Source organism: Hoplias malabaricus, chromosome 11, assembly GCF_029633855.1.
Source record: "Hoplias malabaricus isolate fHopMal1 chromosome 11, fHopMal1.hap1, whole genome shotgun sequence".
Classification (NCBI taxonomy): Eukaryota; Metazoa; Chordata; class Actinopteri; order Characiformes; family Erythrinidae; genus Hoplias; species Hoplias malabaricus.
Window position 1 is genome coordinate 20,324,866 of NC_089810.1, and position 16,352 is coordinate 20,341,217.

General features: G+C 39.1%; 1 protein-coding gene across 5 annotated transcripts in view; it reads right to left on the reverse strand.

Annotated features, from left to right (window-relative positions):
- Window positions 1–16,352, reverse strand: part of si:dkey-246g23.2 (solute carrier family 66 member 2) — a 75,244-nt gene that overhangs the window by 49,677 nt on the left and 9,215 nt on the right. For all 5 annotated transcript variants that reach the window (XM_066684593.1, XM_066684591.1, XM_066684590.1 and 2 more), the window contains one exon: window positions 14,719–14,852. In XM_066684593.1, coding sequence (XP_066540690.1) covers window positions 14,719–14,852 — 134 coding nt within the window. The remainder of the gene's footprint in view (window positions 1–14,718; window positions 14,853–16,352) is intronic.

Here is a 16,352-nt window from a genome sequence, read left to right on the forward strand (position 1 = left end):
GTCAGTGTTTTACAGAATGTATGGCATTCACATTTTTAGAGAGAGAGAAAGAGAGAGAGAGAGAGAGAGAGAGAGAGAGAGAGAGAGAGAGAGAGAGAGAGAGAAAGAGAGAGAGACTATAAGTAAACTAAAAGGTACTACAAAACTAAGAGATATTGAGAAAAAAATACATATTTGAATATTTAAAATAAATGGTAAAGTGTGATATTAAATAAAATCAAAACAAACATTTGTAGATTACTGTATATTTAAATGTATGCAGCTCTACATCTTACACTGGTTAACATTCATAGCCCATAAACTACTTTTACATTTTAAAGCCACAATCTTTTTCTCTCTTCACAATCTTTTCCCTCAGTATCTGTCGGAGTTACTCCACACTTTCCCAAATCAAATTCTCAATTCTCAGAGCATCCGAACGCTCATTGATTACTTACATTTCCAAAACTTTGTCTGTCTATGAGTGCCAGACCTTTCAGTAGTGTTGCACCCAAAGTTTGGAATAAGCTCCCAAAAGGGGACTTTGTAGCATCTCCTCCACCTCTGCTTTTAAATTTCAGTTAAAGACCGTATAGGTATATTAAAACCGGAGCACCCGGAGGAAACCCACGCGGACATGGGGAGAACACACCAACTCCTCACAGACAGTTCCTGGAGCTGTGTGACTGCGACGCTACCTGCTGCACCACTATGCCGCCCATTACGTATTCAGTTCTAATTTATGTTTTTAATTTTCCTTCTGTTTAATAGTCAGCATTCTTTTTATTAATTTTATGCATGTATACATTGTCCTTTTTACCAACTGTGCCACTATGTGTTTGGAAATTGCCCCTGAGATTTGGTAAGACATAATAATAAAACATGTGGTTGTTATTATTATTATTATTATTATTATTATCATTATCATGATCATTAGTGATTAAAAGAGTGTGATGCCCTATCCAGGCTTTTGCTCTGTCTGGTTTCCTATGATTTCGCACTGAGAAGGTTAAACCTGTGCAGTTGCTAAGGAAAAAAGAACTAAAATAAATAATAGTTAAAAAAAAAAAAAAAGTTAAAGAGCAAATAAATAATTGCTGACAAGCAAAACAACTTTAATTATTTCTCTCATGTTAGAGCAGTCACAATGATATATAGCTCAGAAACAAATTACACCTCTGGCAAAGCTATTAACGGGGATAAAAAGGACAATGTCATAACTTCATAAGTAAACAAGTGAATGATAAAAGAGAAATGTGAGTTTTCGTTAACTGCAACTGAACAATTGAGGTCATAACTTTGTTGACTCTCTCCTTCTAATAAAGATGCAGGGTGTATGGTGCCTAAGTTCAGGTAATCTTCTACTTTCACATTAAACACATTGAACTTCCTGGGCAGATGCGAGCATGCGCACACCCACACACACACACACCCCACACACACACTTAACTATTCATTTAAAGTAGCAAGCCATTTTCTCTAATGACTATGAAACTGTGCTGAGAGATGTAGTTGCATAAATGCCAATAATACCCATAAACCAACACTCAAACTGGCTCAATCAGGCATTAGGAAGCAATTTGGTCCATGTAAGGTTTATCAGTTCAATCTTCATTACATTTCATTGTTTATTTAATTCCTGCTCCTTACAATCTGAAATTCAGAAAAAAAGTCTGTGTCTAATATTGGCTCTTGAGTGTGTAGTCACTGTTTAGTGGGAAGTCAGGGGTTTATGTGCATAGAGGTAAAGCATATGTTACAGACATAGGCGTGCCAGAGGGTTCAGTAGGCCATCATTTTACCAGATCTGTGCAGTGCAAGTTATTCATCATTTCGATCATTCAAGACTCGGAAGAGGTGGCATAATAATTTGTTATCATCAGCTGTGAACTCTTGCGGGCTGGTTTGTGGCAGAAAAATGATGACAGGAACGCTGAGAGGGGCTGGTTGTATGCTGGTTGAAAGAAGCATCAGATGTGCATTGGCCGTTCTCCCCTGGTCTGACGGTATAGTCCTAACACTTTCATTACAAGACGCAAAAATGGAAAAATCTGAAAAATGAGTAGAGTCTCTTTTTACCCTCATTTTCCCTGACATTCAGGCGGTCAGGAGCAGAAATAAATAAATAGAAAATTGAAAAACAAATGAAATCTTTATTTTTAAAACTACACCAAAGGAAAAATGAAAAGTTTTACACTCTATCTTCCATTTTTGGATTCCATTTTTTCAAATGGTCAGAAAATTATAAACATTACATAGACCCAATATAACATGAGCTACATTTTATGGATTTTTGTTTGTTAGGTTTTAAAGGAAATTTCCATTTAATTCATTAATTCATTATCTGTAAACGCTTATCCAGTTCAGGGTCGCGGTGGGTCCGGAGTCTATCTGGAATCACTGGGCGCAAGGCAGGAACACACCCTGGAGGGGGCGCCAGTCCTTATTTTTCATTTCATTCCTTGCCATATTACTAATAGTGACTAACAGCATTTAAAAACAACAAAACAGTCAAGCAAACAAAAACCCCATCATTTTATATTACTTTTCCCCCCTGTTGCTCAGCTGTTCACCAAGTCACATTTACATTTACATTTATGCATTTGGCAGACGCTTTTATCCAAAGCGACTTACAAAAGAGTCACCCTTACAGTCCATGGACAGTAAATTGTCAATGACCACCCTGTACATATTGGAAAAGAAACAGTTCACACCAGGTAAATAAAACTCAAAACCTAGCCTCTATAATCATTCATTAGAATCTGCACTCATCAATCAATCAAACAGTATTCATCTTTCTCCATTTAGTAAAGACATTTCCAGTATGAGTGTGTCGATTGCTTTTAATGGTCCATGTAAAAACCCAAGCATAAAACAAAAATCAATGGCTGGTGAGGCACTGTGCTGTTACATTTCCTGCAATTCTTGTCTCTGTAGTGCATAAGATTCCATATACACGTTTCTACCTTTTATGGCTTGGATTAAGCCCAGTCTCTCTCTAACTACTATTAGGTACAGTAATGAACACACCCTTTATGGCTAGTTTCAGTCTTGTAATAGTGAGCACAAGCTCAAAGTTATGGCACAGTGCTTTCCACTGACCAATGAGCTTCCCCAGAAAACAAGCAGCACACAAAGCCAAGCACTTCTGCTTTTTTACTGGACAAATCACGGCTGTCCTCTGACAGTCCACCACCGCATGATCAGTGTAGAGCCGTGACAGCCTTTTATCTCTCAGCTAATGAAATACTGTACGTGTGATCTGCTCATCTTGCTTTGATGGATGCTGCAGCCAGCTTTTAATGGTCCCACAGAGAGTGATTGAACACGAGAGAGAGAGAGAGAGAGAGAAAGAGAGAGAGAGAGAGAGAGAGAGAGAGAGAGAGAGACCTCCATCCATGTAAGAAAGAGAAAGACAAGAGACGACAAAACTGAAAGCAAAGTAAGAAAGAAAGAATGAAAAAATGAAAAATAAGAAATACCGACTGAGAAAAGGAATGAAAAAAAGAGAGAGAGAGACAGAGAGAGAGAGAGAGAGACAGACACAGAGACAGAGAGAGAGAGAAAGAGCTGAAAAGTGTCTCAGTGTGTACTGCCGTGGTAGGAAGCCGTTGCCATGTTGACGGCATGACCGTGTCATTGTTGGAGACATGCTGTCATACTGTACTCCTCAGCTGAGAGAGAGAGAGAGAGAGAGAGAGAGAGAGAGAGAGAGAGAGAGAGAAAAGAAGCAGTACACCCTGGACCAGGCTGTGTGTATCCCTCAGCGCTCACTAGCTCTGATGCCAATGTCATTTTTAATGAGGCAGCCAGGGACAGAGGTCTAGAGACTCAAGACTCTTAGGCCTGTTCTAATCAAGCCGCCGTGTTGGCAAGCCCACGCAACATGATAAGCACTGTCCAGAGCCTCTGACCTCTCCAATCACCCTCTGCTTTGATTTTGCCCACATAGGTCTGAGCTGCAGTCCATCAGTGAGAGCAGTGAAGTGACCTAGATGAGCACATAAGACCCTAGAGGCCAAAGTTTGCTAAACAGCATTCTCATCAATTATCCATCTGTGCTCCATCACAGAGCTGTCACATCAACAATCTGTCAGAGTGAGCGAGGGAGAGAAACAGAGAGAGAGAGAGAGAGAGAGAGAGAGAGAGAGAGAGAGAGAGCGGATATTGAAGGTTAAAGTAATACCGTACGTTTTCTCCAGACAAATCGCCCTGGTGTCTGTACTTTTAAGAGGGATGATAGATTTTCTCGCTATTACACAATGTTCTGAGGCTCTGGGAGCTGTTACCTCAGTTCAAGTGAATTCCTTTGACCAATTAGAGAGTTTGAAAAAGATTTATTTCTTTGTCTGCTGACTTCTGACCTTTGCCTTTTAAGACAAATTTGCTTGTTTTTCACTGCTGGGAGTGCCAGAGCTGCACTTTATTACAGAGTATGAAAAATACAAAAAAATTCACCCACAATTGCACAGCTTCTCTAACGAAGCCAAACTGAGCATCCTGCTTGGAGACACGGGTGAGTGCAGCACCCTGGCAGCGAGATATACATCTGCCTGCCACACACTCAGGGACAGTAAGTGACACACACACACACACACACACACACACACACACACACACACACACACACACACACACACACACACACACACACACACACACACACACACACACACACACACACACACACACACACACACACACACACACACACACACACACACACACACACACACACACACACACACACGCCCTGTTTGTTGCCATATTCACATGTTCATTTAGGTTCAACCTATTATTTATTTTAATGTTTAACAGGTTCCTTGATTCCCACTGTTCTTTAGATTGCTGTTTTATCAACATTATTATTATTATTATTGTTATTAGTAGTAGTATTGATTTATTATTATTTATTAATTATTATTTTCTTTTAAATAATCAATATTGTTGTATTAATGCTTTGGCAATACTGTATCTAAATATAGTCATGCCAATAAAGCTTATTGAACTGAATTGAATTGAATTGTTTTGTGTGAATGTTCTCAGGATTGTGGTCTGCTCATGCATTTAGGAAGCAGGTAAACATTTATGTTTAGAAGTTGCCACCCTTCTAAATAGTGAATTCAGCTAGGGTTAAAAGCACCATAAGAACTGTCAATAAGGTTGAATGTACCTGACTTCACTACTGCTACTATGGCTGAGTGTAGGCCAATTCTCAGAACAGTAGAGGTGAAGCTCTTACAAAAGCATAATCTCTGTTTATACATGTGATTTCAGAACAATCAGTGGGTGAGCAGGTGTCTACAAACTACCAAAACCAAGAATGAGGTTTGAAAAATAGCCAGACTGAAAGCAAGATAAATCTGCCTTGCTTGAGAAATGCTGTGGGAACTCAACATTACAAATAGAATTACAATAAGATGAATTGGTTTTCCGCATTTAACCCAATCCATGCAGTGAAACACACATTTACACATGCACTAGTGAACACTAGGGGGCAGTGAGCACACGGTGGGCAGCCCTAGCCATGGTGTCCGGGGAGCAGTTGGGGGTTAGATGCCTTGCTCAAGGGCACTTCAGTCATGACCTGCCGGCTCTGGGAATCTAACCAGCAACCTTCCGTTTACAAGCCCAGTCCCTAACCACAAGGCCATGGCTGCCCATGTTAATTATGGTATGTCTACGATATTTTTATGTTGTTCTCAGAATGATATCTATTAAATTATTATACTCTGATTCACTATAATATCTTAAACAGCTTACTTTCCACAAACGAAAAGACTGGATTGAGTTCAGAGGGGCAAGCTTCTTGCTTACAAAACTATCGGCTGCCAGCTACTGACATCCAAATGAAGGTGACACTTTACGGAATAAGAATCTCAGCAGGTGTTATATGAATTGTGTTGTATGATTTAAAGAAAATTGTGTTGAAGTCCATTTAACCAGGTCCAGTTCTGTATAAAAACAGCACATCATTCAAAGCTCGACCGTCTAAAAAAAGCCGAAAGCTTGCTTCATTAGCCAAATGTAGAATGTTAGCTCATTGCACAACAGCTGGAAGAGAGCGGGAGTGAATTGGACAAAGTGAGAATCAAGCAAAGGATTGTGGGATTGAAAGCCTGGTGAGAGATAGAGGGAGCAGACACAGTTCTCCAAAGCTCTAAAGCTCTGTGTACTTGGCCCTTCATTGGCCTCACACCTGTAATGGAACACTGACTGCCCTGCCAGACCTCTACACGAGCCAAATGACTGAGGCAGAGTTATAGCACAGCCCATCTCACACGAGAGAGAGAGAGAGAGAGAGAGAGAGGAGAGAGAGAGAGGAGAGAGAGAGAGAGAGAAGAGAGAGAGAGAGAGAGAGAGAGAGAGAGAGAAGAGAGAGAGAGAGAGAGAGAGAGAGAAGAGAGAGACTGGACCCAGCTCTCGGGGTCAAACATCAAAATATGAATTAATAAAAGCTCTCCAAAAATAACCAGCAAACACAAACCAAGTGAGGGAGCTACTCAATTGCACAGTTATCCCCACTGTGCTAATGCACAATCCACATGACTCACTCAGCACCAAAAATACCCTAAAAACTACAAACACACTCAACTAAAATCGACTCGACACCTCCTGCACAATCAGACATTTTAAGCAAGCAAATAAAGTGGTGTCAAATATATCTCAGAAAAAAAGAAATAAGAAATCATTGGGAAATAGCCAACACAGCAAACCTGCACTGAGACTGGATTTGGCGGTAAATTATTCACAGTTATCAGGCAAAGAAATGGTGGAAAGGTCACTGAGGGACATTATACAATGAGGGATAAAATGTCTGACAGGCACTTCCATGGCCATCTGGAAAGCAATGGTGTTTTTATTTCTTTCCTGAAACAGAAAAAGTATCTGAATCTGAGAATAAAGAGGATGTTATAATGATCACACAGAACAAAACATTTTAATCGGTTAAAGGAACATTAGCTAAAATTTGGTGTGTTTACTTCACTTTTACAGCACTGTCCTGAAATGAAGGGAGAGGTGGGGAGGAAAGAATGGTATCCTACACTCCTCCACAACTACCCAGTGCAGTTTCTACAGGGCTGAGCCTGGAGTCGCAAGGGCAGAGGCAATTTTCTCCCTGTTACAGGTCAGTGGAACATCATAATGTGTCCCTTTTATTGTATTCAAATGCAACAGACATCTAGACAAATGCTTGTTAATGTAGTGAACCCTACATTATATCATTTAAAAATTGCTTGATGCAGTGTTTTAAGTGGGTAGTGATTGTTGCGAGTGTAAATGCCCCCTCTAAGTGCCTCATCACCATCTCTCTCTCTGGCTCTGAAGCAGCTCTTGCCGTCTTTTTCCAGTGTGAAAGTGGAGGAGGACAGAGGCCGCTAGAGGAGGAAATCGGCTCTGAGTTCTGACATTGGATCTTGGTTCTGGCTGCAGACCGCGGCAATGCCGCATGGGGCTTTCTCAGAGTGGCTCTCCAGGCCTAGAAGCGCCTCACTCAGCTGTCCATGTTTAGAATAAGGCTAATAAGAGCGATGGCAGATAATTTTGGTCACTCCTTCACTTCAAATATCCAGCAGCTCTTTATTCCTGTTTACAAGGCCATAACTCTCTGGGTTGTTACTGGCCACGCGATGGAATATAAATATAAACAGGCGATGAGAGTAAAGTTTTAAAATCTGAGGGCATGGTTTTGCTAATTTGAGGGTGTGGCTGACAAATCTAAGGGTTTGATTTATAAACACATTCACATTTTTCCCCCCCTTAGTGACCCCTACTGTGCTCCATACATTTTAAAGACCCCTCCTCTGAAAATCTATGTGTCAATTCCATGTGATGTTGTTCACGTGCTAGAAGATACATCATACATGAAACAAGCAGTAATCAGCATAGCTGAGCATTTCCCCTTTAAAACTGCAGTTTTCCAAAGACAAACAGATTTGTGTTGTGTGGCTTTCAAGCTGCACCCGAGTCACAGTATGGAGGTAGGGACAGAGATAGAGATACGAACTAACTACAAACTCCAAAATCTGCAGGTACTGAATGAGGGTAAAGTGTAGAGTTACAGTACTGTGCAGAAGTCTTAGGCATCTAAAATAATTATATATATTTAATCGAATGCATTCTCAGTAAGCGTGGTGCTTGTATAAAGTTATTTATAATCAAATGTAAATCAACATTCATTCATTCATTCTCTGTAACCGCTTATCCAGTTCAGGGTCACGGTGGGTCCAGAGCCTACCTGGAATCATTGGGCGCAAGGTGGGAATACACCCTGGAGGGGGCGCCAGTCCTTCACAGGGCAACACACACACTCACACATTCACTCACACACTCACACCTACGGACACTTTTGAGTTGCCAATCCACCTACCAACGTGTGTTTTTTGGACTGTGGGAGGAAACCGGAGCACCCGGAGGAAACCCACACGGACACGGGGAGTACTGTGCTATAAAGCAGTAGATGTGAGTGAGTTTGAAGAATAACGTTTTGTTCAGATTCTCCTTGATTGCATGAATTTGTTAAATCGACAGTACACATTATTTAAAGTCATTATTTATTAACCAGTAAAACTAGGTATTGGATGATAACCTCAAATAATACGGACTTCCACGAGGAGAGATTTGGAAAAAGCTAAACAAACACATTCACGCACAGAGAATCACACTCACTGGAATAATGTTATTTGGTTTTATTTGGTTCTAATGTTGGGCATTATTTGTTGTTTTGTTTCTTTGCTTTTTTAGCAAATAAACACTTGCTGCTCTGATAAACAGCTTTTTAAATCTCATAACCTCTGGTTCCTAAAACCTTTGAACAGTACTGTACATCTATACCACTTTTAAACCACTAGGGTTTTTATTCTGGGATAAAGTCTATGTAGATTTGCTCTGTTACTTGATATCGTGACTCGGTAACAGGACTTAACACACTGCTGTATGTTATTTAATTATTAATTTACTGATATTAGTTTTGTTTCCAAATGTTGGGCATAGTACGTTATCATAGAGGCATATATGAAATGGGAGAATGGGAATGGAGTAAACTGGTGTTTACTGCTCATCTTACCTGCACCTTCAGGAAGGAATGGCAAAGGAACACACACACACACACACAGACACACACACAGACACACACACAGACACACACACAGACACAGACCATGAAGAATCACCAGGCTACACAAGGTGCTTTCATATGTAAGGTAAAGTCTCAAAATCACAGGTTTGCGGTTTCAAAACTAACCAGTCAGCTTTTTATTACTACAGATATGGTGTCACATGGCTGAATGTGCTAATTGAAATATTATCTAGGTTGATTATAAGCACACAGAGAAACAGAGGTAGGGTAATGAGTAGAACTGAAGGGCTCCCGACGAGTGTGTGAGTGGACACACCTGATCAGTCATGCTGCAGTGCTGCGAAACACAGATAACACTGCAGTTCCACTTGCTCCTTAGACATCACAGTGCCCCTGCTGAGCACACTTATAGCATCTTCTCTTACTCCACTGCTCCTGCTGAGACTGATACCTGAGACAAATCCTGTTGATAACACTCAAAACGCAACTACCAATGGTGGCCAGTGGAGGGCGCGTTTTCACATTTAGAAGGTGTGAAATAGGACACTAAGTACTGGTTGTGTGAGAAAGCCGGACAAATTTTAGGACTAGTATGACGGAAAAATTAACTGTCCTTTCTGTGTAAACTTTGTTCACTCTATAGGCCGATATGGAATTAAGCTCAACCACTTTTGAGTTAATTGTTTTTTGATGCCCTCACACACACACACACTTTTTAAAAAAATTATCACTATTATTAATCTTACAATAAAGCCTACAGATGTCAATATCACAAAGAATAATACGAGAAATGTAAGATACAGGGCATAAATAAAGATAAAAAACAGTAGCTCTCCTTCTATTGGACAGTCCCTACATTTAGATTCATTTATCTGCGAGTCACAGTAGATTAAATGGGACAAAAAAGTGATGTGTTGTAAATATGCAATAAAAATTTTTTTGTCCAGTTTCTTAATCCTTGATTTAATTGAAAGAAGTACAGATATTTTCACTGACACAATATTTTCACTGACCAAGTAAATTGTATTTGTAAATATTGCCAATTTATAATCGATGCCTGCAACTCACCCCAAAAAGGTTGGGACAGATGAATGTTTTATTTAACTTTTTAGTCATTCCTGAAATGAAGATTCCAATTAATGCAGTTCTAAAAATGGAACTGTTGCCCAATCTTACTTGATACAAAAACATTTGCTGCTCAGCAGTGCATGGTGCTTGATTCCCATTTTCATGACGTGCTACATGACACAGATCTGGACTGCAGGCAGGCCAGTCAAACACACAGTGTGTGTGTGAAGACACACTGCTGTAGCACATTCATAACGAGGTCTGGCATTGTCTCGCTGAAATAAACAAGGTAGTTCCAGGAAACTATGCTGATGGCAGCATATGTCTCTCTAAAACTTCAATATACCACTGCAAATCAATGATAATGTCTCACAAAATCAGCCATGCTGTGGACAATGATGCACCCAATACACGGCCAGCTGTTGGCTTTTCATCTATCACTGATAACAGTCTGGATGGTCCCTTTTGTTTTTGCACAGACGGCTCGACAGTAAGTGAATAAGTGACATGCTTTATGATCATTGTACAGCTGTACAACAAAATTTGACCTCTGCATTTATCACATCCTTAGCAGTGAACACACACTCTGGGCAGCCTCCCTTGGAACCCAGGGAGCAGTTTGGGGGGTTAGATGCCTTGCTCAAGGGCACTTCAGCCATGGATGTTCCCGTCGGTTGTGGGGATCGAGACATTGGACCATCAGCCATGAACAATTATCTTTTATGCTCCTTTCATACCCGTTTTATTCACCTACTTATATATTTACAAAACACAAACTGTTAGGTCCGTGAAAACATTACAAATCTTCCCTTTGCCCATTGTCAGTTAAATAAAATGTTCAATAGAATTAATAATTAACAGTTTTATTGCATTTTACAACATGCCCTGACATTTTTGAAAAAGGAGTTTGTAAGCACTTATATAAACAAAATATTGTAATTAATTACATATTTTTGAAAACCTCTTTATCATTCTGTATTCACAGTCAGGCCTGCCTCGTTTCATTTGTTCCCTTCATTCATGCATTCATTCTCTTTAACCCCCTTCATCCTGTTTAGATTCACAATGGGCCCAAAACCTACACAGAACCACTGGGCACTAGGTGGCAACAAACTCTGAACAGTGTGCCAGGTCATCACAGGCAATCAAACACTCATGCAGTCACTAACACCTATGGACACTTTTGCACATTCAATCCATCTCTCAGCATGTGCCTTTTGGTCTACTTTTGAAGTAAGCCCATGTAGCCACAGGGAGATCACAACAAATTCCTCACAGACAGTGTTTGAACCCAGGACACAAAGACGCTTCCTGTTGTTCCACAGTGCTGCCTCCTATTTCTGTCAATAAAAGAACCTTTTCATCACATTCAAATCATAAGAGATATTCATTTTCTATTTAGGGAAACTAATGCAATATCAACTGAAATTTTGCATTTTTGCTTCAATTGTAGATGGAAATAAATCAATTCAAATTACAATCTGAGCCACGCTCCGGGTGACTGTCTGTGGGGAGTTCTGGCGACTCATAAGCGTTCATAGGTGTGAGTGTTTGTCGCCCTGCGAAGAACTGGCGCCCCCTCCAGGGTGTTTTCCTGCCTTGCGCCCAGTGATTCTGGGTAGGCTCCAGACCCACTGCGACCCTGAACTGGATAAGTACTTACAGACAATGAATGAATTAATGAATTACAATATGCATCTGTGCTCACTGCTGACGTCTAAGGGTTAACTGAGAAATCCTGCTTTGTGCAACACCCTCCCAGGTCTATTTTTGGTACAGTGCCGGTGGGATGCAATACATAAACAGAGGGGTTTTAGAATGTCTGTGTCCTACAGATGGAGGGGGTTCCGGGCTATTCTGGGCCCAACACACGCCCTTCATATATCCCACGGTAATCAGACACCTTGACTTCCACAAGGACTTGTACAGAGCCACATACACTACTGGACTGTGCTGGACTACCCAGCCCTTCAATGCTACTTCGAATATGAAAGGGAAGAGGGCTGCTGGGAAATGGAGTTCACTGCTCCAGTCCATTCACGACCAATATCTCAGGCCACTGAGGAGGGGGTGATTGGGACTGTTTGGATTTATGGCATTTTCCTACTGGCTGAGTTCAAACACACACACACACACACAAACACACACAAACACACACACACACACACACACAAGCTTGTGCTGGACTAAAGGCTTTTTAGACCACAAACACAGACAGGCTGGAGGCCAGCAAATCAGAGCACTTCCTCCAAGAACAGAGCCAGGAAATTAAACACACAAGATACAATCAACTCAGGAGTTTACTGATACATGCAGAACGGACACATGCACTTTATTAGTCCCAAATGCACACACACAATATACAAGTGACCCTGCCCCATGTACCCATACTCACACAAACTGTCCCAAATGCACAAATGAAATGAACAAACTGATCCTGATCCAAACACAGGAACACACACACACACACACACACACAAAACCTTGTTTTTAATGTGATTAATATTTTTACAGCCCTAATGAAACTACATTACTGATTACAGTTCTCTACTTGTAGAAACAGTGGAATTATATATTTGCACAAGCCTATTTTGACTTGAAATGGCATAAAATAAAGATAACTCAAACTCACACACCCACATCTGCTTACATCTGTAATTACACAAATATTATCAGTCCCAAATGCACTTGCAGGATATATAAATTGAACTGCTGATACACAGATATGCAAGACAGACACAAATAAGCCCCAGCGCACACACTCACACACACACACCACTGGCATGATGTACCAAACTAAGAAACGGAGTATTAATGCTGAGACAAGAGCTTCGACTTGTGCACTCGAATCAATCAGCTCGACAGGTAAATTAGGCTGCCGTCTGATTCCACATTCGGTTCTCTAATTATTCCTATATTACACAATTTCATCATCCCATCTCCCTCCCAGGCAGTGGACTCATAAAGGGTTGACTTAGATTGAGCCTCCTGCAGCACACAGGAAAAAAGACAATCAACTGCGTCCTGAATTCACCATTAATCATCACTATTCTAAACTGACCCTGTGTGAACTTGGCTGTCCCATGCATTCCCATGCATGCTACAGCCAGCAGCCACAAAACATTCACACTCTAAACACAGTACAGGACTTGACTGCCCTCAGGCAACAAGTCACGCTCCCTCTCTCAGGTTGTTGTAATGTCCCAGAGGTGACAGCTGAGTCAGCTCAACTACATCGCAAATGGCTGGCCTTCTGCTCAGCTTTACAAACCACTTCCCTCCATGGTATCAAGTGTGTATGACCCCAGACAGGACATTAACATATGATGAGCTAGACCAAGATCAGATTCAACAGCAATACTATTTTTGGAGTCTTATGGGATTGGTGTATGTACAAATATTTTGTCAGTGAAGGAAAAATTATGCAAGAATTAGAGCACCTTTTAATTATTAATTAAGTTCTTTAGTCGTATATTAGTGGCACTCTCAGCAAATCGTCGCTATCCAAAGAAAAACATGTTTCTCAATTTATAATTCACTACATCATTTGAACAAAGCAGCTGTCTTTCACGTTGTGTGAAGACTTCATGGCGAATGGACCAATAGAAATACTCCAAAATGACCTGGTATAAAATCGCAATTGAATGTAATTGAATGAAATATTTTGGACATACAAACTATATACATATATTGGACATAGTGTTTTTCCTCCAAGATTTATTCATAGATTTTCCATTTCAGCTTCAAGTCATACACGGCTATATCATTTTTATTTATACATTTTGATTAATGACTCGGTCCAAGTGCATCTTATAGTATATTATAGTCATGCGACTAAAATATTTGTTATGCCTGTCCCGATTTATCACTGTCCACAAACCATTAATGAAAACGTATAGGTGGTAATAGGAAAGAAGAATGATAAATGTAAAAAGTATGCATTAGAACACCATTCTGTACCTCTCTACCTTGAATGTTTTTTATTTCTAATCCACATATATAATTCATTAAAATCATGTGAGATTAATTTCATAAATATTTAATATATATTTAATTCTCCTAGTGTGTTTCCAATCACCATGACTGTGAAAATGTCTGACTTTTATCCAGTTAATTCTGGAGCATCTGGATTCTGAGAAAAGCTGCACTTCTTAAAAGGCAGCTTTAGGCCACTGTATCAACATTAAATACTCAACAAGTTTGTAACACGTTTCTGCAAAATCTAACTATAATCTCATACAGTAAATGTGATTACAGCAAACACTAAGAAAAAGAATGGGATGAATAGCGTGATATCAGACGAGGAGTTATACTGCCTTCACTAATGCCATTCTCAGTGCCATGGCACCCTCTTTTGGCAAAACTAGAGAATTTTAATATAATGAAAAAAATTCATGAGGTTGTTTAATGGTCAAAATACACACTAAAACACATAGGATTAGGCCCTTAATGTACATTATAACCATATTGGGGAAAACAGCTTAGTTTCAAATGTGTACATATTTTTTCATATATTGCAACTTAGTTTTGTCTTTTAATTTTCTTATCTTTGTCAAGAATGTGTAACTTGAATATAACTGACATGCGCTTACCAGTGATGCGGTGTTGTTTGGTGCTGACCCGGTTGGTGGTCTGAATGGTACAGCAAAGTTGTAGCATTGCAAACATGGTTAGAATCATCACCACACTCTGTAGAAGCAAGGTCAGCTCAAACTGCTTCCCAACCCTGCAGAGAATCACGCACACATTACTGGTGTCACAGTTTACATACCAGTGAGCTACCACTACCCAAATAACACCTTTAACATTGTATCAATGAATTAATATAGTAACATGCGGCCATTGAGTACAGATACATCTTTTGTCACAAATTATACAGTAAATTATTCAGAATATTACGAATAAGTATATCAGCATTACCAGAATAAAATTATACAGATTTTCTCATTGAAAATAAATGTCACAAAAAAATTATATATATATATTTCTTTATATAGCTTTTAAGTAGTTTACTTTATTAAATGCTTTGTAAATAAACTTAAAATAGCAGATAACCATTTACAAAGTGTCTGTTTCATGACGGAAGAAACAATATAAATGATAAAAAAAATGAATAAATAATCTATTTGCATATATAGTACTGTGCAAAGGTTTTAGGCACATGCAAAAATGTTGGAAAGTAAGGATGACTTTACAAATAATGGAATTAATTCTTAATTTTTTAAAAGAAAAATATAGCAATGTGCAGTAAACATTAATAAATGAAAGAAAGTATTATATGTGACAACCATTTGCTTTTTTTTTTTTCCTCTTAAATATTAGTCCTAGTTACAGTTTATACAGAAATTAGATGGTAGTTTTACTCAGTATCATGGAGAATCTGCCACAGTTCTTTTAAGAAGTTGGATTGTCACACTCCATTTTACATGCAAAAACTCAGGAGCCTTCAATTCAAATGTTTATATTTTATTTTGTAAGTCGCTTTCTTTAGAGATATTCAATAATTATTTTTTGTAACATTATATACAATATTATTATTATTATTATTATTATTATTATTATTATATAAAGTAAATCTAAAATGTTTTTGTACTGACTCAATAATGCAGAATTCATAAAATAAATAAGTATAACAGTACAGTTGTACTCAAAAAAAATTTTTTTTTTAAAATCAGGGTGCCTAAAACTTTTGCACAGTTCCACACATATATACATACATATGTGGTACTTTGTAAATGGTTAGCTGCCATTTTCTAATTATTTATAAAAAAAAAAAGTAATAAAGGAAACTAGATGTACAAAGTTTTTGGAGTCTTTTTGATTGCAGAAAATTCAAAATCCTAACTTCTTTCCTTTACTGAAAATAGATGGATTTATTTGACTGTACTGGACAAGGACAATGCACATTAATCATAGTTTTATGATGATACTTACTTTATCTACTGGTCTCTTTTAACAACTCCACTTAAAATTCAACTGATATGGTGGAGTGTTTGTGTCAGTTGCCCTAGTACAAGTGGATCAGACCCAGCTGAAGTTTTTAAACACTGCCTACTCACTTGCCACTGAATTAGCCATGTCCATCTTGTGTGTACATCTTGTAGATGCAATGTCAGGGTATGTAGTATAACTGTTGCTGCACAGTTTGCCTTAGTAATACACTATCCCTTCATTTATGGTCACAGGTCGCTGTTGGCTGGATATTTTTGGTTGGCTGACTACTCCC